The sequence below is a fragment of the Drosophila erecta genome, unplaced genomic scaffold (assembly GCF_003286155.1).
Source record: "Drosophila erecta strain 14021-0224.00,06,07 unplaced genomic scaffold, DereRS2 tig00000000-arrow-pilon, whole genome shotgun sequence".
In the NCBI taxonomy this organism is placed as follows: domain Eukaryota; kingdom Metazoa; phylum Arthropoda; class Insecta; order Diptera; family Drosophilidae; genus Drosophila; species Drosophila erecta.
In genome coordinates, this window is record NW_020825194.1 from 10,192,344 (window position 1) to 10,214,513 (window position 22,170).

Consider the following 22,170-nt stretch of genomic DNA (forward strand, 5'->3'; position numbering starts at 1 on the left):
GCCAAACCATTTAATTGTATTCGGACAGATCTTAAATAAACGCACGCTACAAAAAAAAAAAAAAAAAAAATTAAAGTATGTATATAATATATGTAAATTGAATTTTAATTAATACCGAAATATTTGTGCGAATCTATAATTATGGCCCAATTTTAATGAAGTCCTATATCGATGGACTTGTTTTCTCTTTGGCCATTTTAGATTCCTGTTTACGACCAAGTATTTGCATCTATGGCGTGGCATAGATTTCTCGCTGTGTAATCAATTTAGCTAATTAGCATTTGATAGCTCGACCATGTGCAATCCCACAATAAAATATCACCATCACCAGCTGATTGAGCAACATGCAACAGGTTATTCGATTAACAGATTTGCTGATTCCAGTAGATTTGCCATATACTTTCGGGCTTGTTTAATTAGTCACCAGGACCAAAAACGGTTAGCATGTGTGATTTTAATTTTAAACAGTGATCGATTTATTTACAACAAACAACAAACTACTGACAACTAGGCATAACAACTAATACATTTAGTGTGAAATTCGGTGAGTGATTAGAGAGGGCATTTAGTTGTAAGGGTATCTGGTGAGCACCTGCTCCTTGCGCTCGAAAGTTCGCCGACTCTTTGGTCGCAGCTGACCCTCCTTATTGACAGCAGCTCCCACTGGCACATAGATCACCTGGGTCTTGTAGCAGCCCTCCACCCGCGGTTGCGTACTGGCTCGCACCGTCTGCAGCACCCGCTTGTGGCTCTCATCCACATCGTTGGGACCGAGCTCCTTCTTCTGGCAGCCTCCACCGCCCGGGCAGCTGGTCACGAACCTCTGGTACTCTCGGTTGTCTCCCGGCGTGCTCTGCTTGTAGTCATAGCCATCCAGGGCGGCGGTCTGCGACTGACCCAACTGGTCGCCCACTTGAACTTGGGGTGGCGAGGATCCAGTGGCCTGCAATAGCTGAGTCTGCACCTCATTGGGCGCCACACCAGATCCATGTCCTGCATCGAGCACCGTTTGCCCAGAGCCGGTCGTCACAGAGGCATACGGAAGCGGGTTGGCGAAGAACAATTTCTGGGGAGGCTGCTGGGGTGGCAGATAGCTTGGAGGTGGCTGCTGCTGCTGCTGGGGTAAGTATTCGGAAGCCGGTGGTGGAGGTAGCAGGGGCTGTGATTGGTGCTGCAGGTGGGGTGGTCCATAGGTGCTAAGGGGCTGGGCACGAGCAGCGGGAGCTGAAGGTGCCGAGGACACGGTGCCAGCCTGGTAGTTGGTGCTGACCAGCAGGGGATTCTGGTAGCTGGAAGTGTGAAATTGCTGGACCTGCGGCAGCTGTCGCTGCTGTAAAACCTGTACAATCTGCGTCTGATGATCCTCATAGATGGCCGGTGCCCTTTGGGTTTCCAGGCCGTACGTCTGACCCAGTGTCTGCACCACAAACTTGGTGGCTGTTGTTTGCTGGTGCGGATGGAAGGCATCCGCCACGAAAGGAGTGGCTGGGCGGTGGTAATGATAGTCCTGACCGCTAACCAAGGCCAGCTGTGGGTTAAAAAATAGATCCAGCTTAGAGGCATATCACTCGGCTCAGCGGCACTGGTTAACCCACCGTCGAGATCAACAGCCATATGGAGGGCATCTTGCTCGCTTTCTAGTTGGACACTCGCCGCGTTGTTAACTGTTCGCCGGCTGGCAGCTAAATGAACTTCAGCAGGGCTGATACCCGCGAAGACAACCCAACCCGCCAGAAGATCACTCTGGAAACTGGTTTTGGCCTAACTTCAGATGGTGTGCCTCCGGCTGCCTACGCTTCTGCCAGCTGGCAGTGATTCGTTATAACAGTTCGAACACATTTCATAATTTCTTTTCCATTTATTGTCTTTGTGGCGTTTATCTCTTATTTGTTTGCCTTTTCCCCGCCACAACACTCGAATGATGCTTGCGGCATCATTTGACTATCACTCACGCAAATTTTGTCGTAATTAAAGTGCCAGCTGCGCTGCTCTGCCTGCTCTTCATTGTCTACTTGCATTTCCCCGCGCACTCGAAAAAGTTTTATAAAAACTTAGGGCAGTAAAGAAAAACATTGGGCTAGATTCAAATATCTTGTCATTTTAAAAAGATGTTATAATATAAAATTGTTGCCTTTCCCCAACTTTGTTGCTAAAGGGTTTTATGGTAATTTCTAATCCACAATTTTTTTAATAGTGCTGAGGGCCGTGAAAATGGTTTCGGCCTTTCCGCACTTAGCCACTTCAGCGTGTTTCGCTTCGGCCAAGTTTAATGTAATTTAATTTGCTTCGCATCATCTGCCTGCGCTTTCTGCGGAGCGTGTTATGTTTCAAGTTCGGCGAAAAGTAAAAGTTGGATCTTGGCTCAAATACGTAAGTATTTAGATCTGTTTGCCGATTTGCAAATGATTCGCAAACTATAAAACTCGCATAAACCTAGTTTCATCTTTTTATGGGTGCGCTACGTTGAAGTTTATCAAGTTTTTATAAGAGTAAATCACCTTATGCACACCATTCACATACAACTTGATTGTTTATGGTAAGGGAGGTACTTTATAATGGAACGCTGATTGCTTGAAATACGTATGCGGTCATTAAAGGAGAAGAGAAACTGCATCTTCGACGTGCTGTGTTGTAACATTATACAAAATAGATGGTCGAATTCAGCCCAAATCTTTCTCGTTTCGCACATAATTGGGCTAAGCGGACGTATTCATAAATATGCAGCAAACCAGTTAATTTCCTGGCTCCGATGCTGCAACCCAATACAATCCAAATGGGCCGGATTAAGCGATTGACACGCACCAGAAATGTTGCAGCTCTTGAGCATTAAAGGGAGACTTTGATATTCGGATTGTGCTGACGTCGTCTTTGTTTCTGCGTTTCCGTTTGACAATTGCACGCAGTCGCCTGCAGCTAAATTCCTTGGCGATTGCCCTCGTCCTTCGTCCTTCGTCCTGCTTCCTGCTTCCTTTGCCATAGTTCCCGAACGCGGGCTAACGTCAATCAAAGACGCGCCCTGTTAAATGCACTTGACTGCCACTTGACACAGCAAATGTTGCTGGCGTTGTTCCGGCGTCAAACAAAACATCTTGGCAAGCCAACTGCCAACACTTGACATTCGCCATGAATGCAGCCGAGATCAGCGGGGCCTTCGGTCCTGCAGGGGGTGGTACACTCGAAAAAAAGGCTCTCAAGTAATTGCCTCACAGGAGTCTTTACAATTTTTCCCTAATGGTATCATAACTCATATGCCTACACTGGCTAAGTGCCGTTAGAGCTTGTGGCACCATAGTGCTTTGTATCTTCCCCTAACAGAATATTAATATAGTTCCTAACTTTTTTCTTCAAAACAGGAACGCAGTGTAAGAACGCACAAAACGCGGGCAGCTGTCGCAGATGGAAATGCAGATGCCAAGATGCAGTGGCTTATCACGCTGACACGAGAGCAGGAGGTGCTCATAATGCAAGTGGCCAATGCTGCGTATACGCAATCTGCTGCAGTTAAGTCTTAAGAGCAGGGGGAGCTTGAGTGGGAGGGGGCTGTTGGGTGGGTGGTGGCGGGTGGTTGGGCCGGCGTAGTGGCCTCTCCAGTGGAGTGTGGGTGCGTCTGTGAGTTGTCTGTCTCTGCAGCCTGTTTGCATTCATTGCAGTCATGCATTCAGGGTTATGAGCCGCAGCCAAGTTGCATGCAACCTCCGAGGAGATAGAGCACGTGCACTTCTTCCGCCTGTTTGTGTGCGTGTTTTTCCAGTTTATTTTGCGCCGCATAAAGCGTCACTTTAGACACCTACGGTAGCTACATGTGCGTGTGTGAGTTTGCTAGCCGCTTTGTTGCCGACTTTTGGGCTTTAGTTGCTAGCAGGGGATATGCTTAATTAGGCGCACCTGGAAGGGCAGCGGCAAATTAGTAGCAGCCAAGTTGAATGACCTTTGACAGGCAAGCGAACCGAAAAACGTAAAAATAATGAAAGCAAGCTGGGGAGAAAAGTCAGCGGCATACAAACAATGCAACAGCGTTGGAAAACTCGCAAAAAACGAAGAAAAATCAATTGCATAATGGCGCATGTGTTGCGCAGAACAGCAGGAGTACAAATTCGCAACTCTTTTTCCATTTGCACGTTGCAAGACAAAAATAAGAAAAAAAGTAAAAATTCAACCACCACTTCAAGCAGCGATTTTTGCCTTATTTTTTTTCAATTTTTTTTTGCTTGTAACTGTAGCAGACACACACATTCAAAAGCTGGCGTAGACACATGTGTGTGTGTGTGTGTTTGGCAGCTTTTGTTTGCACCCGCATAGGAAGCCATTTAAGTGCGGCTTCTTGAGAAAATTGCAGCCAGAGCGGACAGAGAAAGAGACAGAGCGATGGTGGAGAGATGAGGCCCTTCGAGGACGTCACTAACGAGCAGCCACCTGCACCACCCACACCCCAGACCAGCCCCAACCACCCATAATTAACAGGAGCCACAGCAACAGACTCGCCAACGAGAGCTTAGCTCCCTTGTGGGGCCTATCATTTCCTAGGGAGACAACAGAAACTGAAAGAAACAAAAAAAATATACAGAAACCAAAGGGTTTTTGGTGCGGTGGGTGGTGGTAGGGTTTTGGATGGATCGACTGTGGAAACCCGGTCGGTGCAAAAGCCTTTGGCTTGTTGGACGACTCAAGCGCCTTAATAGGCTTAGCAGCGAGTCAACTATCAAAACAAGACCGATAAAAGTTGTGCCCCAGCTTGGAGCTTCTGCTCCTCGTCGGTCCATCCTGATATACGAGGAGTATGTGTGTGTACGAATATGCATATGCCCCATGTGCGGAGCACACAATGTGTGTGTGTGTGTGTGTGGGAAAAGGAAAAACTTTGACTATATGATATGCCCTCATGCTCCAGATGACGAGGCCCGAATGCTTTGTCAACGCATGCCACATGGAATATTCATCGGTGGAGGCTGGTCTGCGGGGAGCAGGAGGGCCAAGGGGGCGTGCCACAGTTTATGGCACGTTTGTGCCGCAGCCAGCTCTCATTATGTGGCAGCCACCGCAAGTACGTGCCCCGGACAGCCCATGAGCGGGCCATGCCTTCCGCCCGGGAATCCGTCTATGCGGAATCTCAGCCAGACCCCAGATCCATGACCATCACAACTTCTTGGGGCTTTGTTCTTTAATTTTCCTTTGATTTCCTTCTTTTAAATCCACATAAAGCCCTTTATTATTTTCATTTTCATTATCTGCCTTAGTGTGCATTTAAAGAGTAGGAAAATTGGAAATGCCCTTTTCCAAAATGGCCTTATCAAATAAACACGGATTTGCCATGTTTCACATTTTTTATTGGTTCTGCAACCAATCCGATTAGTCCGCATTGCCATCTATTGATTTGCATTATTAACACTCCAATCCGGGGTAATTCGTTGATTAAGCCACCGTGGGAGTTCTGTTCCCGGGTCTAGACCCACCCACCAAGGTCGGCAAGTGTGGCGCCACCCGCTTTTCGCATTTGGCTGCATCAGCAAACAGTCGCCCGCTCCACGGGAAAGTTCCAGCGAAGCTGCCACAGCGAAATGTTGCTGATGACAGCAGCAATATCAGTCTGCAGTGGCAACAGCTACATCAGCAGCAGCAGCAGCAGCAGCAACTGCAGCAACTGGCGCTCCCTGGATTTGTTTGCAGTCATTCGCATGTGTCATCATCAGCGGCCGAGATGATGAAGCACAAAATATGCCCAGGCTCGCTAGCAACTAAACTGACTGACTGCCAGTCTCGCTGGAAAAAAGAAATTAAAAATAAAAAATAAAAAGTTGCACAAGCACACGGGCAAACAGACAAATGAGGACGCCAGCGGTGACATGATAGCCTGTGAGCGTCTGCCGCCTGTCCTGTGCACTGAAAAATATAACCTATCTAGCTCGAATAAAGCAAAAATATTTATTTTAATTTTTTTTTATAAATTTGTATTAAATTTAAGCGGGACAAGCCACTTTTAGGCATTTAATGCAACTGTTTGCGAAGACTTGACGCCAAATTTGGGTAAAGCTTTAAAAGTGTTGCTGAAAGCAATGGAATAGTGCTATGTATTGAGCACACACACACTTTTCTCCAAGTGCATGACAGCGTTGGTCTCTGCTGGCTGCGCAGCTGCTGCTTTTCCGTTGCTGCTGCATGCGTTGCACTGCTGCCGCTGCCGCTGCCACTGCCACCGCTGGTGCTGCTTGTTCTCTGCTATATTTAAATACGCTGCGGGTTGCAACGTCGGCTGGCGTGGCACTTCATTTGCTTCCACAACTCATTCATGCTTTGGAGCCCAGACGGCCTGTCAGAGCCGTCTAAGTCGGGGTAAACACTCTCCGAGCCCCGCATCCTGCCCCTCATCCGGCGGCCCATCCTGCCCGCCGCCGAGCTCATGTGCCTCACCTACTTTTCGCTCTTAGGCTGAAGCCTCAGCTCAGCTTCGGGGTGGCTGCAGCGAGAATAAAAAGAGAATGCACGGCTGGCCCGCAAAAAAAAGAGTTAAATAAAAAGCTGGGCAGAAAAAAGAACCTCCCTCCTGGGTATCGCTTACAACGGGGCACTTGCAACCAGCCAGACCCCCGATTGCCCCCATCCGTAATCCGACCGTTAGCGTTAACGCCAGCGTTAATGTTCACGGCGCGGCCTTCCTCGAGGAGTTCAGTTCAGTTTTCTGCTCTGCCCTGCTCTGCTCTGCCCGACTCTCGATTCTCTGGGAGCAGCAGCGGTAGCGGCAGAGGCAACATAGCCAACAGAGGCAAGCGAGGCAAGCGAGGCAACTGAGGCAGTGGCAAGAACCCAGGCCCAGGAGGCCGTGTTTCTGCTGATGGTGCCACAGTACGCTCGCGTGCTTTGCATACTTTGGTTGCGTTTTTTACTCCGCTCCGGTTGCACGGTGCACGGTTGCAGTTTGCCCATTCGTTTTGGCCGTCTCACCGAGTACGCCTTGCAATCAGCCGGGCAGCAAACTGCCGCTTGTCGCGTAATTTGCCCGCCATTTTGCACCATTCCGCGTTTCCGGTTGGCGACCCCACTTCCGGTGACCGTTTTTGCGCGCGTTTTTGCCAGCCATTGTCCTGGCCGAAAAAAGTTAGAAGAAAAAGCGCAGGCTACGGCCGGGAATTTCAAATCCGATGTCGTAAATCAAACGAACGGCAATTGTGCGTGTGTGATCGGCAGGCTCTACACCGAGAGAAAGCTAAATAAAACACCCTGTTCGGTAGGTTTTCACATCAATAAAAATCACTAAAGATAATGCCAAAAAATCGTTAAATTTTCATAATTTTGTTTTCCTCACTGGTCGAAATTCCTCTGGCAATTCATTTGTTCTAAAAAGCTTGAAAAGGATATTTAGATTTTGCAGTATAATATTACATTACATTTCCACCAATCAATTAGCTAGAAAGTTTTAAAATTGTTGCTTTTTATGAATGAAACTAAAGAATCGAAAACGGATTGAATGCCTGATCGCCAATACAATTCGATTAGTTTCCCTCCGTGTAGAACTGGTCCGGTGGTCGAGTCCCCAACAAGTGGGCGGCATTGGGATTATGTCCTTGCGGGCACGGAGCAGTTGGCCAATCCCCGGCAAATGAAGTGCGGCAGCATTTGATTATATAGCGACTTCCGAACCGCTTAACTTGGCTGTGAGTGTGCGCGAGTGTTTGCATGTCTTGAGAGCCCCGAACAGGACACACCGGACTCACCTATTGATTACGGCTCACAATGTAAGTAAATTGCGGAATTACGGGTCTCGATTCGTTGATTACTCAATCAGCAGTCAATGGGTTTAACTGCCGGATTTCCGCAGCATTGTGGGGAAGTTAGTTTGGGGCTCACACTAATCCACGGCTTCATATCAGATTGATAACTATTATTTGGGGCATGGCTTAAACAGGTGATTAGTTTGAATTAGGCAGCCCTTCAGTCTTGGTGATAGTGTAGTATGTTTGCTTATTACTAAATTCTAAACGACTTTTGCAGAGAAAAGCCTTTAGCAACCAAAGAACTTACTTACTCCAATTTGTCTTCGCTTCATTGAAATTCGCTGTAATTTGAGACATTTTTGCTACTTACAACGTTGCAAGTAGCACAGTTTATGGATGCATTTGGAAAACTTTTCAAGCTTCTTGGCTCATTCCCATCGAGTTCACTATTTGAAAGGATTTCAGTTTCGTGCTCATTTTTAAGCCATCGAGAAACTAGCAGCTGCCTGGAGGCTGTCTTCTTTCAGCCTGGCTAAAACCATTTCTTTTTGGGCCATTCCCACCACAATGGAACCGCAGCGAAGCCGAAAAGAATAAATATGAAAAATACGAGAATGCAGCTTCAGCCGGGCATTCATGCATCTCCGTCTATTCACACTCATTCAACGCGGGATGAGCTGGTCTTAAATTTGCATAACAAGCGACAAAAGTCCCCCGAATCGTAATTATGTGCAAACAAACGGGGCAAATGAAATTTCAATTAAAAAACGAGTGCGAGAGCAGGGGACCAAAAATGGCAAAAAAAAATGTGAAATCGAAGCCGACCATTTCTGGCCATCCCCCCTTTTTTAAGGCTTCCCGGCCACCGCAATACGCACTGTTGGCTGGGAAAGGGAGTCACTCGAGTTGAAATGAGTTGAGGCGAGTTGAGTTGCGACTCGAAGTGAATGCCGTGGGGCAAGTGCAGCGCCAGGTGCACTGACATTGGCCCACGAACGAGGCTGCAGCCCCCTTCCCCCTCTCATTTGAATCCCCCCACTTCGAGTGACTGGCAGTGCAATTTTGTTGCCAACCTTGAGGACGTCGCTCTGTCGGCTGCTGTACGCCTGCTATTCCGGATTCAAGGCTGCTGGCAGGGGCATCCCCGCTCGTATTCGCTGTTTTCCCACTGAACTCACCCGTGGGCTGATTTTCGCTTCACAGTGGGTCCTCGTCCAGCCTAGGGGTATACTGGCATCCAGTAGATCTAAAACTTACTCTTGCCACTCGTGAGTTTGGGTGTCGTAATGGGCTTTACATGTTTACTCAAGGTTTGCGATCTTAGTGGTGGGTAAATTATTAAAAAAATGTAATTCCTTGATTAAAATGGCGTAAAGTACCGAAAGCAGGCTTCAATTTAAAAGTATTCAACTCTCTATTCACTGATATCTTAAATTCATTAACACACAAGTGCGCTGAACAGTCGCATCGAAGTGCAAGCATACTTTCTTGCTCCGGATTTTGCTGTTTTTATTTTTGCGTATATTTTCTATTTTTTCGAGCCAACAATGTCAACATGGCAGTCAGCCAGAAGAGCTCCAGCTCGCTGTTTCCACCCTTCCTGCCCCGTCGTGGAAATAATCAGTGTGCGCCTTTTTGTGTGCATTGTTGCTGTGGGGTGTTAAGGGTTGGCATGGGTTAAGGGGTGAGGGGTGAGGGGTGGCAGGTTGCAGGCTGCAGCGCTCAGTTGCCATTGCAGTTAATTGAAAATACTAAATTTCCACTGTCTAGACGGCAAATTATATGACAATTGTTAGAGCGCGCATGTTTGGCTTTCATATTAAAATTAATTACTCTGGCTGAAATTTTGCATAAAAATTTGTGTGAAAGCCATAAACAATGGGGCCATTGTCGCGCTGGCTTGTGTTGATCTGAGTATGTGGGTGCTGCTTCTGTTTCGGTTTAATTTCAGCACTTCAGCAGCTCAGTGAATGGCACAGGAGTTGGACCTAATCCCCTTGGAAAGTTTCGTAATTGGAAAGCTAAGGCGATAATCAATGGTGGTAATCGGGCGAGCGCGATGCATTTGCGTATTTTCACACGCTTTGGGGCTCAGAAATTTCTCATAATTATACCGGAGGATATATCCACTCGAGGGCGGTGAAGTTGCAGTGCAGGAAATTGCAAATTACAAACGGAAAACGTGGGCTGGCCGAACACCTTTGATCACAAATTCGGCTCACTGCACACAAACAATTATTTGGCACTTAATAAACAATGAAATTGAAAATTTAAGATGCTTATCGTAGTCAGTTTGCGGCGTATGCAAATTTAGTCCGGCTTTCATGTAATTACACTCGACCCGTAGCATCTTATACGAGTATATGACATCTTCCATGTGAAGTATATGGCATGGCAGTATATGGCCATGTACGGAGTGCCTCTGACATTCATTAACCGAGAATTGCAACCTTTTTGGGCTGTGGGCTTTGGGCTGGAATGGTGTTTGTTCGGCTAGCTAGAAAATAAACTTTGGCAAGCTGTTTGCAACGGCTGCGTATGCAAAACATCTTCAAAATTGACTTTACCGATTTTGCCTTTTGCATTTTATTATGTGTTTATTATGCTAACAATGTGCCGAAAGTTTTCCGGGAGTCGGAGATGCGGGTGGGCATGTGGTTAAATATTTGCAGTTGCAGCAGCTCAGCAGCTCAGCAGCTCAGCAGCCTTGGCAAGAGGGGTGGGAATAGTTCAGATGGCTCGTTTCATAACTGAATTATAGATTTGCAATTTTATCTAGAAACCTGTTATCGTATAATCAAAGCATTTTAGCAAAGAGCCGGTGAATACCAATTGAATAAAATCAAACAGTACAGATATTTTTACTTCAGGCCACTAAAGTGCATGTTTAAATGCCTTGACTCTTGACTCTTGACTCTTGAGTTTAAGTTTTTCTTTGAGCCCCGACCCAAGCTGTTGCCTTATCAATTCAGATCTTAAATCATTTCAATATTAAAATAGCTCTGAATTGCCTGGCCTATCGGATTCCTGATGCTCAAGTTCCACTCGGACCCTTCCAGCGATTTCGTGCCTTTCATCTGCTAAAAGCCTCATCACTTTCATCCCCTCAGCCGGAGGTCACTCATCCGCCTCATTGTCCGGCATTCTGGCATCTTGTCTAGCATGTGTTTATCAATATGAAAGGTATGCGAGGCCAAGTCAAGCTGAGTCAATTAGTTGGCTCTCACTTCGGATCGAAGTTCTTGTACATAAATCCACGGGCTGGCTGAGATTCGGGCTGGGAAAATGGAATGGACCCGACCACTTCAATCTAGCACACTCAATGACAGCTGCAGTTCCCTGTGTGGCCAAACTGTAGCCACATTATTTTCATTATGCCATTGTCTGCCTCCTTGGACCACACTTTTCGGGGTAGATTGCCGGCCACCAGTCACCAGCCACCAGTCACCAGCCACCAGCCACCTGACGAGGAGGAAGCGGCTGGACAGTATTTCTGCTGCCAGCAGACATTTGCATTTCATTTTTCGACAAGCAAAAATATTTTTACAGCCAAGCATACACACAAACACACCCGGAGACAACAAACAAGGATCGGGGTCGTTGTCGTGGAATGGGCATTGCACAAATAGTTAGACGACTTCCTTTTGTCTTTTGTCTGTGACCCGAGGGCGCTGCCATCCGGCCCCGCCTCCTCCGCCTCCTGCGCCTCCTGCGTCTGCACTGGTCCATCTGTCATTTTAAGTGGCTTATTCATATGCAAGTGGCTTCCGGGGCTAAGCATATTCAAGTGTTTTAGTGGCTCGTGTACATGACCGAGCATTATCATTAAGTGCTTATAGGCAGGACTCGCAGAGGCCCTAGCCCATTCCCTTGATTGCGAGTGAACAATGACTGCTATTAACGCAAATTGATATGCCAGTCCCCTGCCCACTGCCCCCAGCCAGATCCAGATCCGCATCTAGGCAGTGCCCCCCATGACCTACACCTGTCAGGCGAGTTAAATGGCCACCGGAAGTAGCCGAAACCCTATTACGCATACGCACTGTTGAGCCTGGCACATGAAAACCATAACGTTCGTTGCCCCCACGAAGCCAAACTCAATTTAATTTAATGTTTATGTTTTTAAGCCTCTAGTAGAGATGAAATGGGTGCATTAGATGGTTTTAAGGTCTATGCGTAGGCCTTCAGTTATATGAAAATCATTAAAGTATGCCTTTCCCCAACTTATTTCTACCCGCAGAGTACACTGCGCAACTTGCTCCTGTTGCCGCTGCTATGAAGGCAACCTCCAGCAGCAGCTGCAGCAGTGCCGCCAGCAGCTGCAACCAGCCGGAGCCGCTGGCGACTGGCGCTGGATCCAGTGGAGCTAGTGGAGCTAGTGGTGCCAGTGGAGCCAGCACCTCGACGAAGCCGCAGCGCCTGAACAAGGTCTCCTTCGCACCGCTGGACCTTCCGTTTCCCAGCGGAGCCACGTGATACGCGAATGCGAATGCCAGCAGCAGCATGCCGCACCACAACATCGTCTGCGAGTGGCTGCGCACCATTGGACTGGCCCACTACGGCGACAGCTTCCTGGAGAACGGCTACGACGAGCTGGAGATCTGCAAGCAGATTGGCGAGATCGATCTGGATGCCATCGGCGTCGACAACCCCTCGCATCGCGGCAAGCTCCTGAAGAGTGTGCGCATGCTGCGGGAGAAGGGCGCCGCCATTGTCTATGTCCTGATCAACGATCCCAAGGCACTGAGCAGCAGCAACGAGATCCTGGCCTCCGACTGTGATACGCCGGTGACCATGAAGGAGCTGGAGGCGGTCATGAAGCGCCACCTCGAGGCGGATGGCATACGCCTCACCGCCCATCCGTACTCCACGCCCGTAAGCCCAACCTCTCCTTACTATCATATACATATATATAGTTAAAAGCTACTTTAAATTGTTAGCACTGTTCCCTTAGTTATAAAACCCTGTTCCTCTTATGTACTTTATTAAATTAAGCATTACGCCCGCCTCGGCCAACTATCCCAACTAACTGTGGCGAGCGACCAGCCAGCGATTGCTCTTATCTATGGTCGTTTTGTTTAGGGTCCTGGCAATTTGCATCCTGCCCCCCCAGGGGGCGTGGCAGTGGGCGTAGTGGGCGGTGGTGGGCAAAGGATGCAACGTGTGACAGTCGTTCGGGGAGCCGGCGCTGTGTGCGCTCTAATGTGAAATTAACACGATTTTAATTTAGTTAAACCGAGTGGGCAACCAACGAGGCCCGCTGGGTCACCTCAACGTGCACTGTGTCCACTTCAGCCCATCGGCCCCCTGCTGTTTTGTTTATTTTATTATATGCACGCTGGTGGCCGGCTGGGGAAATGATTGTGCATTGCGTTAATTTTGTTTATTTTGGCGCGTATTTTTCGGTTGCTGCTGGCTTACAGATAAAGCCCAGCATTGTGGTGGCGTTTTTGGTGAAATGAGTAGGGCGACAGCGCTACAATTAAATGATTGCTGCGAACTGCCAGGCCAGCAAATTGCAACTTAAATGCGTGTACGGTTGAAGACAAATAACGCGACCTTAACATTTTGTGCAGTAATTGCGTGCCTCGCACTTTTCATCAGAATTTGCCTGAGTCTTAGGCAGATGGCAACCCACTGTGCCCGAGTGAAAGAAGTGCCCATTGAAAGGCATTTGGCAGCCTCGTTTGCGGTGATGACTTCTGGCGCCTTTGTCCACGTTTTGTTGGCTGAAAACATGTCACTAGTTCAGGGCCGCCTGCATTCCGCCAAAGAAATGCAATCCCATGCAATGCAATGCAATGCAAATAGATGCAAAGCCAGCTCCATTTAAAGTTGAGGCCACCTCCCTGGGGGCGGCTCTGCACCAGTGGGCGTGGCAGATGTGCCTATTGAGCACGCATGGAGTGCTGACAGTTTGCCAGACACTCTTCAGATTCCGATGCAGCTGCTTAATATGCAGGCCACGCGATCCGCCGGTTTCCGCTCCAGCTCCTGATGCTGAATTTGTAACTCAACTGAAAAAAAAAGGGGCATTTTTCGAATTTTCCAGCACTCTGTCACTCGTAGGTTTGATGTAAAGGGAATAACCCAATCACAGATCACTCGACGTGAAATAGGAGTTCTTGGCTTATTTTGTACTGTCCCTTAAAGGATGCTATTATTTCTTCCTGTGTACTGGCACTCAATTTCTGTTCCTGTTCCCATGAAAGAGTGTGCAGGCTGCTCCGTGGCTAGGTGTGAAAAGTTAGTCATAGGCTGCATCAGGTTTTGCTGCTTTGCATCTTAATTAGCGCCAGTTGAGGTCCTTTTTTGGCGCCAAGTTGATGGCTCAGTACTTGGCATAGTTAGTGCGCCAAGATGTGGTTAAATATTTACGATTGTTGTCTTCGAGGCGGCGCAAATTGAAATGCAACTTTAAGCCCGAAATGGAATTATACCGAATGGCGGCGAAGAAAGGTATCTGCAGGATGCATGCGGGAGAAAAGGGGATTGGTTAGACAGGACTTGTTGGCTTCTGGCCCCCCCGACGCCCCCTTCGTCTGGGCCATGTTGACGCGCGGGCTCCAACTTCAACTAATTGCACTTTGCGCTGATGAGACAGACAGCCCCCTGGGTGTGTGGGTGTGTGGATGTATGGGGGTATGTAGTACATCTGCAGCAGTAGTAGTAGTATCTGTGTATCTAACTGACTGACAGCTGCAGACAAGTTGCATTTCAGCACAAATGTTTGCATGTGCATTACATGAATGCGACGCTAAATGAATTTGCCAGGCCGTGGGGGTTGGGGCTCAGTGGATTTAGTTCTGCCAGGCTCGAGGATGCAGGTGCAGACATCGACGTAGACATAGACACGCAGAAGATGCAGATACGGATGCGGATGCGGATGCAGATGGAGCAGCATAAAGGAGCACGATGCTGCCGCTTCAGTGACCGCTTTGAATGTCAAACAGGACACATTTAAGTGGCAGCCTCACGCTAATTACCGGAAGATATTAACACTTGTGCGCCCGCCCTGCCCCAGCATGCTCCAATCTCCCTGCTCCTTGAGGGGATGCTTTTGACCCTGGCCTTAGTGGATTGCGGTTAAGACTTCTCGGGATCTTGGGATCTGCCTGCCCAAGCTGCAGCTTTCCAATGCACCGCCGGAAATAGTGTTCCAATAAGTGATTTAAAATAGTGACAAAAATGGATTGGTATACTATTTGTTTCTATAGCTCATTCTGTACCTTCTTGAGTAACCATATTCATTTGGTCCGAAATCGCTATAATTTAACTACTTTTCTCGCCATGCAGGAGGGCAAACGAGGCTACCTGGAGGGCCTGGCCGCCCACTACAGCAAACAGATCAACATGCCCTACGACGACGTGCTGGACGCCATCGAGCAGGTGCGCCTGTCCAAGTGGAAGGAGCGCCACGTGCGCATCTCCACGGGGCACACGCTGTCCCGCCGGATGGCTGGGCCCAGCTGCAGCGGAACGGGCCTGGTCAGCTCCTCGGTGATGCCCACCAGCCACAGCCAGCCGCTCTATGTGCCCGGCAAGTACTTGGTAAGCAGATGCTCCGACTGCGAACCGTGACTTTTACGGCCGCTCGGCTTTTACGACCTCCAGCTAATCAGACTCTAATTCATTTCCGTTCCGTTCCGCTTCGTATATTATGTATGCTCGTGTGTGCCCTTTTATGTGTGCATGCACTGAAAGAAATTTACTGCACAGCTCCTCAGGGCTCCCTTCGGAAGTGATATATGTATAATTTATTTCCGATTTAAATGCAGAGCATGAAAGAGCAAGGTGTATATTAAAAAATACTTCATTATTGTGATAATCCTTCTTCATGTGAAATACCAATGAAATCGCTTTCACCCTATGAATATTTATGGCAAAGGTCTTTAAGAATCCATAAACTTAATTTTTATGATCTATACATGTTGTATATTTTCCGTGCATGTGCAGCCCTCCAGTTGCCTATCGAATCGCGAGGAGAACGAGATCTACAGCTACACGCAGAATGATTTGGCCAATCGCATGGCCAGGAACGCCATCGACTCCAAGTCGGCGCTGAATCTGAACGGGATGCAGCACAGTTATCCGGGAGCACGGACCAATTTCTTTTACGACTTTTCGGCAACAGGTGAGGAGCGCCTAAAATCGGGGGAGGGGCGCAGGAAGCTGTGGTTAGAGACAGTTTGGCGGCTGTTTGGTTTTTATGGCTTTTAATTCAATTAAATTGGTTTGTGCTTAAACTTTGACTGTCTGGTTAATCAAATGAATGTCTGTTTGATTCTCGGTTTGATTGTTCGCCTGACTGCCTCGCATTTGGATTGGGATCCGGATCTGGATTGGATTGGTTAGAGGGCCGGAACAAGCACAAGCAGCGGAGAACGGTCTTCCACAGGTTTTTGCAGGGCCTCCGGCAAAGTGGAGATGAGCTGAACGCCACGGAGGGAATGCAGTTGAAGGTGAGTTCGGAGGTCGCAAATTGGGTGCCACTTACAGAAAGGGTAGACCTTTTTTATCGAAGGCATTTCGTGTGTGATTTTGTCATTTCCGGTTAAGAAACCATTTTTATTGCCTACTTTTCGGCTGGCTTCCCTGTTTGCTTGTTTTATTGTTGGCAATGGTAAAACTTTAGTTGTCATAGAAAAAGGGTTTGGCAAGGATCTGGGTAAATCAACCAAATAAATATAGGAATGTTCTCAGTCGCCCCTATGGAATTTCTCTTGTATTTTATTGTTGCTACCTGTACTAAGAATTTTTTAATTTCCTCTGCTTTAAATCTTGATCAATCTTAACTACTGCTTGTGTGGCAAACAAGAAATAGAGCTTTTATACAATACTTCTAGTTAGGTTTCCATGCGATACTTATGTTCCACGCCATATAGACAGTGACACTTTCATTAGCCGAGCACTTGACACCTCCTAAGTTGCTTAAGAATTATGAAAATGGAACGAGTTTTCCCATTTCGGTCGCAGTTTAATTCAGGATAGGGAGAATGCCCCTACCTCCGCTCCTCATCTCTCTGGAAAGCCATGAAAAGTTCCATAATTTGGAGCCAACTTCAAAGCATTTCCTTGCCGCATTCAAAACAAAAACTTTTCCCGACCCCCCTCCCTGCTCTGTTTAATGTCGAATTTTTGCCATGGACAAGTTTGGGGGCGTGGAGGGGGCAAAGGGGGCAAAGGGGGCGGAGCACTGGGACTACTTATAAAATTAAATTAAAATATAAAAACCGCGTAAACCTACAAATAACAACGATGGCCGCGGCAACAGCAACAACAACCAAAGCAGCAATAACTAGGAAAGTTCGCGTTCTGGGAAAATGGGCGGGGCGGAAAAGCCTGGGGGCGGTGCAAAACTTTATCAAGGCTAAGCCGATAAAAGGCAATTACCGTTAATTGCGTTGACTTGCGCTGGGCGAGTGGTCGAGACCAGACAATGACAACACAGCCGGAGCAAAAAGAGCACAGCGTGCTGTGGGGTCAGAGGTCACGGGGAGGAGTATGCTGGATGCTGGGAGCGGCATTGCGGCAAGGACATGTGCCGGATGCAAATGGCAGACTCCGAGATATGAACTGCCGATGAGGGCGCGGGTCCCCGCAAGTGCAAGTGCCAGATACAGATGGAAATCCACGGAAGGATGCGCAATGCACTTGCAGAAATTCCTGAGTATACCTCTAAATACTTACTATAGTCTTATGTATTTAAATCTTTATAATCGCTGCTATGTTAGCTAAGTATTTTGGCATTGATAATACTTTCCTACCAGGGATTTACTATTGTCATACGAGCTACAAGTTTTTCCGGGTGCATCGAGTGCTGAAATCGCAGAGGACAAGTCTGGGGAGGAGAGCGCCAATCGCATTGTCGGGGGCGTTGTCAAGGACCTGAGGACGAGGCACGTTCCTGGAGTCCACGTTACCTGGTCATTTGCACCTTGGCGCATTTCGGCTTTGCTGCGGTTGTTATGCCGGATGTGAAAGTTGTGGGTGGGGATCGGGTGGAGCTCCCTACACACGACTGTCCTTTTTCCATTCGCATTTGTTTTTATTATTTCAGGCGTGCCAAAGTGTTTTGTTTTGTGTGTCCTGTCGCCGTGCACTTTTCCATTTCCATTTCCATCGAGCTACCAGCTTCCTGGTGATTTCTGTTTTTTGGTTACCTTTTTTTGTGTGTCCTTTTATTTTGGCTTGGGGTCCTCCGGAGTCCGACGAGAGTTTATAACTTTTCGTGTTTTACGGTTGTTGTCCGGTTTTTCTTTTGTGTGTGCCCGCTCCTTCGCCGGCTGTTCATTTAATATTTAAGCACAATTTGCCGCTGCCGAGGACCACGCTGCAGATTGTCCACTCCGGTTCCTCCCGAGTTTTGCGGTCAATTTTGAAAATGACTTGGGCTAAGCACTGGCGACAATTGTGCTCCGTGTTCGGGACAACTTCTTTTGTGTGTGCGGCGTGTCCTCTGGCACTCATTACCTTTCTTTGGCCCCCAGCTCGTGATTCAGTCGCCGTTGCTCTCGCCGTGCTCTTTCCTCCGGTCAAAGGTCACCCGGAGCGTGTGTTCCAGCTCCTCGACGGCACTCATTATGCGGTCTGTTGCGGAAATGCTGCTCCGGGGACAGGAGCAAACAGCGGTGCCCTTTCATTACACTTTCTCGGCTGCCCGGCGCTTTTCATTTGGCATTACCCATTTCCATTTGAAGTTTTGGCTGCGGTTGTTTTGAGGTGTCGATTTGTTCGGTCCGACTCGGGTTAATGAAGTAATCATGGGCGGACACAAAATAGCTGAAATAACACAGCAAAGTGACGGGAAAGTACAATTTATTCAACCTTGTATTAAGCAAATGCATAAAGCTAAAGTAACAGGTGCCCAAAGGAACTGGTTGCCCCATAGGAAAACAATGTAGATACGGTCTGCGTTTTATTAAAATATATATTACCCCAAAATTGTTACATTAATTTGTAGTGCATCCCTTTACAGACCAACGAACGCCTGAGAAACTGCAGCACAATGAAACGACCAGAGCCGCATCAGGACTTTGAAAAGACCATACAGAGAGTAAATATGGGATTACTGCATACTGAAATATAGCATTAACCGACTATTACCTTCCAGCTGAAGACACAGAAGGCGGCCCAGAAGAAGCCGGCCAGTGCTCCGCTGGAAATGGCCATACATGACCGGAACAAGGAGGTGGCCCACACCCATGTGAACGAGATGCCGCTCAATAATTATACGAAGCATCCCTAGGATTCGGCCCTAAGCAGCGCTGCTGCTTAGTACCAATACCCAGGAATACAGAAGACACATACTCACTTATAGAAATTGTTGAATCAATCATTATTCTCAATCAGGTGATACACAATGTTACGAAAGGCAGGATCATAATCTAAAGGATGAGGCTAAATAGTAAAGGAAATAGAGCAGGCCAACGAAGCAATATTAATGCATTTATAACTAACACATAGGAGGACAAATAGCTATAGGAATCATATCTGCAAGTGTTGAGTTTAACTTACCATAGGACTAATTGAGGTACCCAACCAGATCGCCACCCGCACCCACTGTATAGTCACCTGACCATTAATGAACACTAAGCCTAGTCTAAGCAGCACTTCACCTCCCCATTGATCCAACAGTATATGCTGCACAGAGAAAGAATCCAACTCAAAGTAAAATCCGTGAAATCAACTGTTAACTGAGTTCTTCGCCACATATATTTACATCTATTCTTGCACAGTTTTTGACACTTGTTGAAAGATTGAACCACCTTTAGATTCTGATGGCACCGATTCTTGCTGTTCATACAAAAGCCATTAGTTGATCATCCTGCAGCCGTTCGCTAATACAAATCAAAATCTATGAGCAGTTTTTCTCTGTGTGCATGCCCCACCCAACCAGAATCAATCTCGAAATGCTCTTGCCCCGAAGTCTATCGGCAATTATTTGAACAGCCCGAGAAAGCCGCCGCAGCAGCAGTCTGCGAATGCATCGACAACTGGCCGGGGGAATGTTGACAAAACGCAAAAATCCAACAAGCTTAACGCTAAATCAACACGCACACTCGCACACTCGCACACTCGCACACTTGCATACTTGCATACTGGCTAGCACGCACACACAGTCGCAGGCAGCACACGCAAAAACACAGATGCAGGCTGGCAAACTTGTTCTAACCGCAGACGTTGCACAGACACACGGACACCATGCTCACGGACAGACGAACGGACGGATGCGGATGCGGATTCGGGCTCGGCTCTGGCATTTCCGTTTCAACTTGGCACTGCATCGATTTTGGTCTTTGGTTTTTCGAGCTGCAGCTGCTGGCGGACGGAACGGAATCGACCTGAAGCCGCTCCGAAATGGTCGCTCTGCTATTTGCCTTTTTTGCATTTTAATTGCATGTTGCGCCCGAAAGTATGCAACTTGTCCAGCAGCCCCGTAGGTGTGCGAAGGCCTCTCTTTCTTGCCGTGTGTGCGTGTCGACAGTGATGGGAAGTCCTTTGGTGTTTTTACTTTTCCGCACGCTCACCGCAAAATGTACTTGGCAGTGTAAAGATTTTCAATAGATGCATAAAGTTTTTTAATATCCATTGCTATATGGAGAACTTGGCATTTCTCTAAGCCATAAGTTGCTATACCCGCTATTTATATTTCTTTGAGGCACAATAGCATACCTCATCTCTGTTCGGTGACGGAGAATGCGATTTGCATTTTTGAGCCTGGCAAAGGCATTTGAAATTCGTTTTTAATTTTGTTTGCTCTCTGGCCGAGAGGCATCAAAATGTTCGATGGCCATTTGCTCGCGGTTGTCTTTGTCATTCCCCCACAGCCACCCAAATCCAATTCCCTGCCATCGGCCGCACCACCAAAGAGCCAGGGAGACATCCGGGAAAGTTCTGCCATTTCGGCGCTGCAGCTGCGTTTATTATTAAATGTCTGCGGCGCCGCGTTGAGCTGCCAGAAAATTGAAACATTTAGCGGCTACGTGAGTGCGTTTGCCAAGGGATCATCTGCGGCCATTTCGAGGCCCGTTTCCGGTTCCGCTTGTCGCGAAACTGCAATTAGCTTAAGCACTTGTCCCGCCGCAAGGACCAGGCCCCAAACTTCTATGACTGCTATGGCAGCCATTTAATATTTAATTTTTATTCGATGTCCCTCTAGCGTGTGTTAACGTGCAATTAACCCTGCCAGGCTTCGATGATAATTTTATTTAAATGGAATTAAATTAAATGCAGCACATCAGAGACTCTACCAGCCAACCAGCCAACCAGCAACCAGCAATAGTGAAAATAGTATAGACAAACAAACAAACAAATGCAAACAGTGAAAAAAGGTGAAATTAAATATAGGCAAAGTGAAAACAAAGCAACAAACTCTGAGCGGGCAGTCAAGTGTAAAATTGTGCGCCAGTTTAATATACATATAATTGTTGCACTACCAATACATAGGCATATACAACATACATACATACATACTCGTACATATATAGAGTACCCATACAGCAGCACGGTCAGTTAAATGGCCAAAAACAATGAGAGCAATCGGCAGAAATGGACCAGAGACAGCAATTAAAGCGTAAACTGTAAAATACAAAGTCAAATTCAGCCGGACATGCTCGCTTTAATTTGAACAAAAATAAATAATACATAATAAAAACTGATTGGCGAGTGCATGCCATAGAAATGGCCACAACATTCACTGCCAATCAAGCGAGAGGCATTTCGATATTGATCCCAGCCTCTGCTAGGTGTCCACGACAATTAATTTATGCGTAAGCTCAATCATAATTTAAATTAGGACTGCCCCAGCTGGCCGTAAATCAATGACCAGCCTTACTGACCCACTTCGGGGAGGGGAATCCGGGTTTTTCCCGCTGCCAGGTCAAGCAGACGACAGCTTTAACATGGCCAAGTGGGCAGTCGAGTGCAACAAATCACAATAAACAACACAGAAAGAGAAAGAGAGAGAGAGAGAGAGAGAGAGCTGAAGGATACCGATCTGAGCCGGAATCGCAGGATCCTGGCTCGGCAATCAGGCTTACGGATATATATATTTATTAATTTATTATGAATATTGATGACCTACGGTCTGCATACAAATATACATCAGCAAATATACATACCTACATTTAGCCACATACGAATATTTACAATAAACGCTGATGGTCAGCCATCGACAAATTTCAATTTACATACGTAAGTGTTTAAGCAAAAGGCCAAAGCATTTCAAATGCAAATGGAACAGAAACAGAAACAGAAACAGAAAAAATCGGCAATTGATTGCGCAAATAAATAAATAAATAATATTTATGAAAATAGAGCACGCGCGAAAGCGTGTCAGAATTACCCATTCAAACATAGTAAATATATTTACACACATTTGTATAGTTTTATGTATACACCCCTAGAATATTAAATGTTTAAAACAAATATTTAGCGAGCATATGCCCCAAATGCTTTGCAC

The 22,170-nt window shown here is 47.2% G+C and overlaps 2 protein-coding genes across 5 annotated transcripts; one reads left to right on the plus strand and one right to left on the minus strand.

Moving 5' to 3' along the window:
* Positions 1–456: 456 nt before the first annotated feature.
* On the minus strand, positions 457–1,740 carry LOC6555265. The gene is made up of 2 exons (XM_001982270.3): positions 1,596–1,740; positions 457–1,528 (listed from the first exon to the last, which is right to left on the minus strand). The coding sequence occupies exons 1-2, from the start codon at positions 1,623–1,625 to the stop codon at positions 566–568; spliced, it is 993 nt and encodes a 330-aa protein (XP_001982306.1). The 5' UTR covers positions 1,626–1,740; the 3' UTR covers positions 457–565.
* A 5,073-nt stretch (positions 1,741–6,813) lies between these two features.
* Positions 6,814–20,927, plus strand: LOC6555278. 4 transcript variants are annotated; one of them, XM_026975790.1, is made up of 8 exons: positions 6,814–7,219; positions 7,443–7,727; positions 11,947–12,581; positions 15,003–15,257; positions 15,663–15,840; positions 16,062–16,168; positions 18,685–18,762; positions 18,820–20,927. In XM_026975790.1, the coding sequence occupies exons 3-8, from the start codon at positions 12,210–12,212 to the stop codon at positions 18,952–18,954; spliced, it is 1,125 nt and encodes a 374-aa protein (XP_026831591.1). In that variant the 5' UTR covers positions 6,814–7,219; positions 7,443–7,727; positions 11,947–12,209; the 3' UTR covers positions 18,955–20,927. The 4 variants fall into 4 exon arrangements, with proteins under 4 accessions (XP_026831591.1, XP_026831592.1, XP_026831593.1 ...); XM_026975791.1 differs by having other exon boundaries at positions 7,489–7,727; XM_026975792.1 differs by having other exon boundaries at positions 7,504–7,727.
* The last annotated feature ends 1,243 nt before the right edge of the window (positions 20,928–22,170 follow it).

Excerpts from the sequence above, each read along its gene's own strand:
- LOC6555265 (XM_001982270.3), bottom strand. The coding sequence starts at position 1,625 with ATGCCCTCCATATGGCTGTTGATCTCGACG. Across the intron at positions 1,529-1,595 it reads TATGGCTGTTGATCTCGACG|CTGGCCTTGGTTAGCGGTCA; the intron begins GTGGGTTAACCA and ends TTTAACCCACAG.
- LOC6555278 (XM_026975790.1), top strand. The coding sequence starts at position 12,210 with ATGCCGCACCACAACATCGTCTGCGAGTGGCTGCGCACCATTGGACTG. Across the intron at positions 15,258-15,662 it reads ATGTGCCCGGCAAGTACTTG|CCCTCCAGTTGCCTATCGAA; the intron begins GTAAGCAGATGC and ends GTGCATGTGCAG. Across the intron at positions 16,169-18,684 it reads CGGAGGGAATGCAGTTGAAG|ACCAACGAACGCCTGAGAAA; the intron begins GTGAGTTCGGAG and ends ATCCCTTTACAG.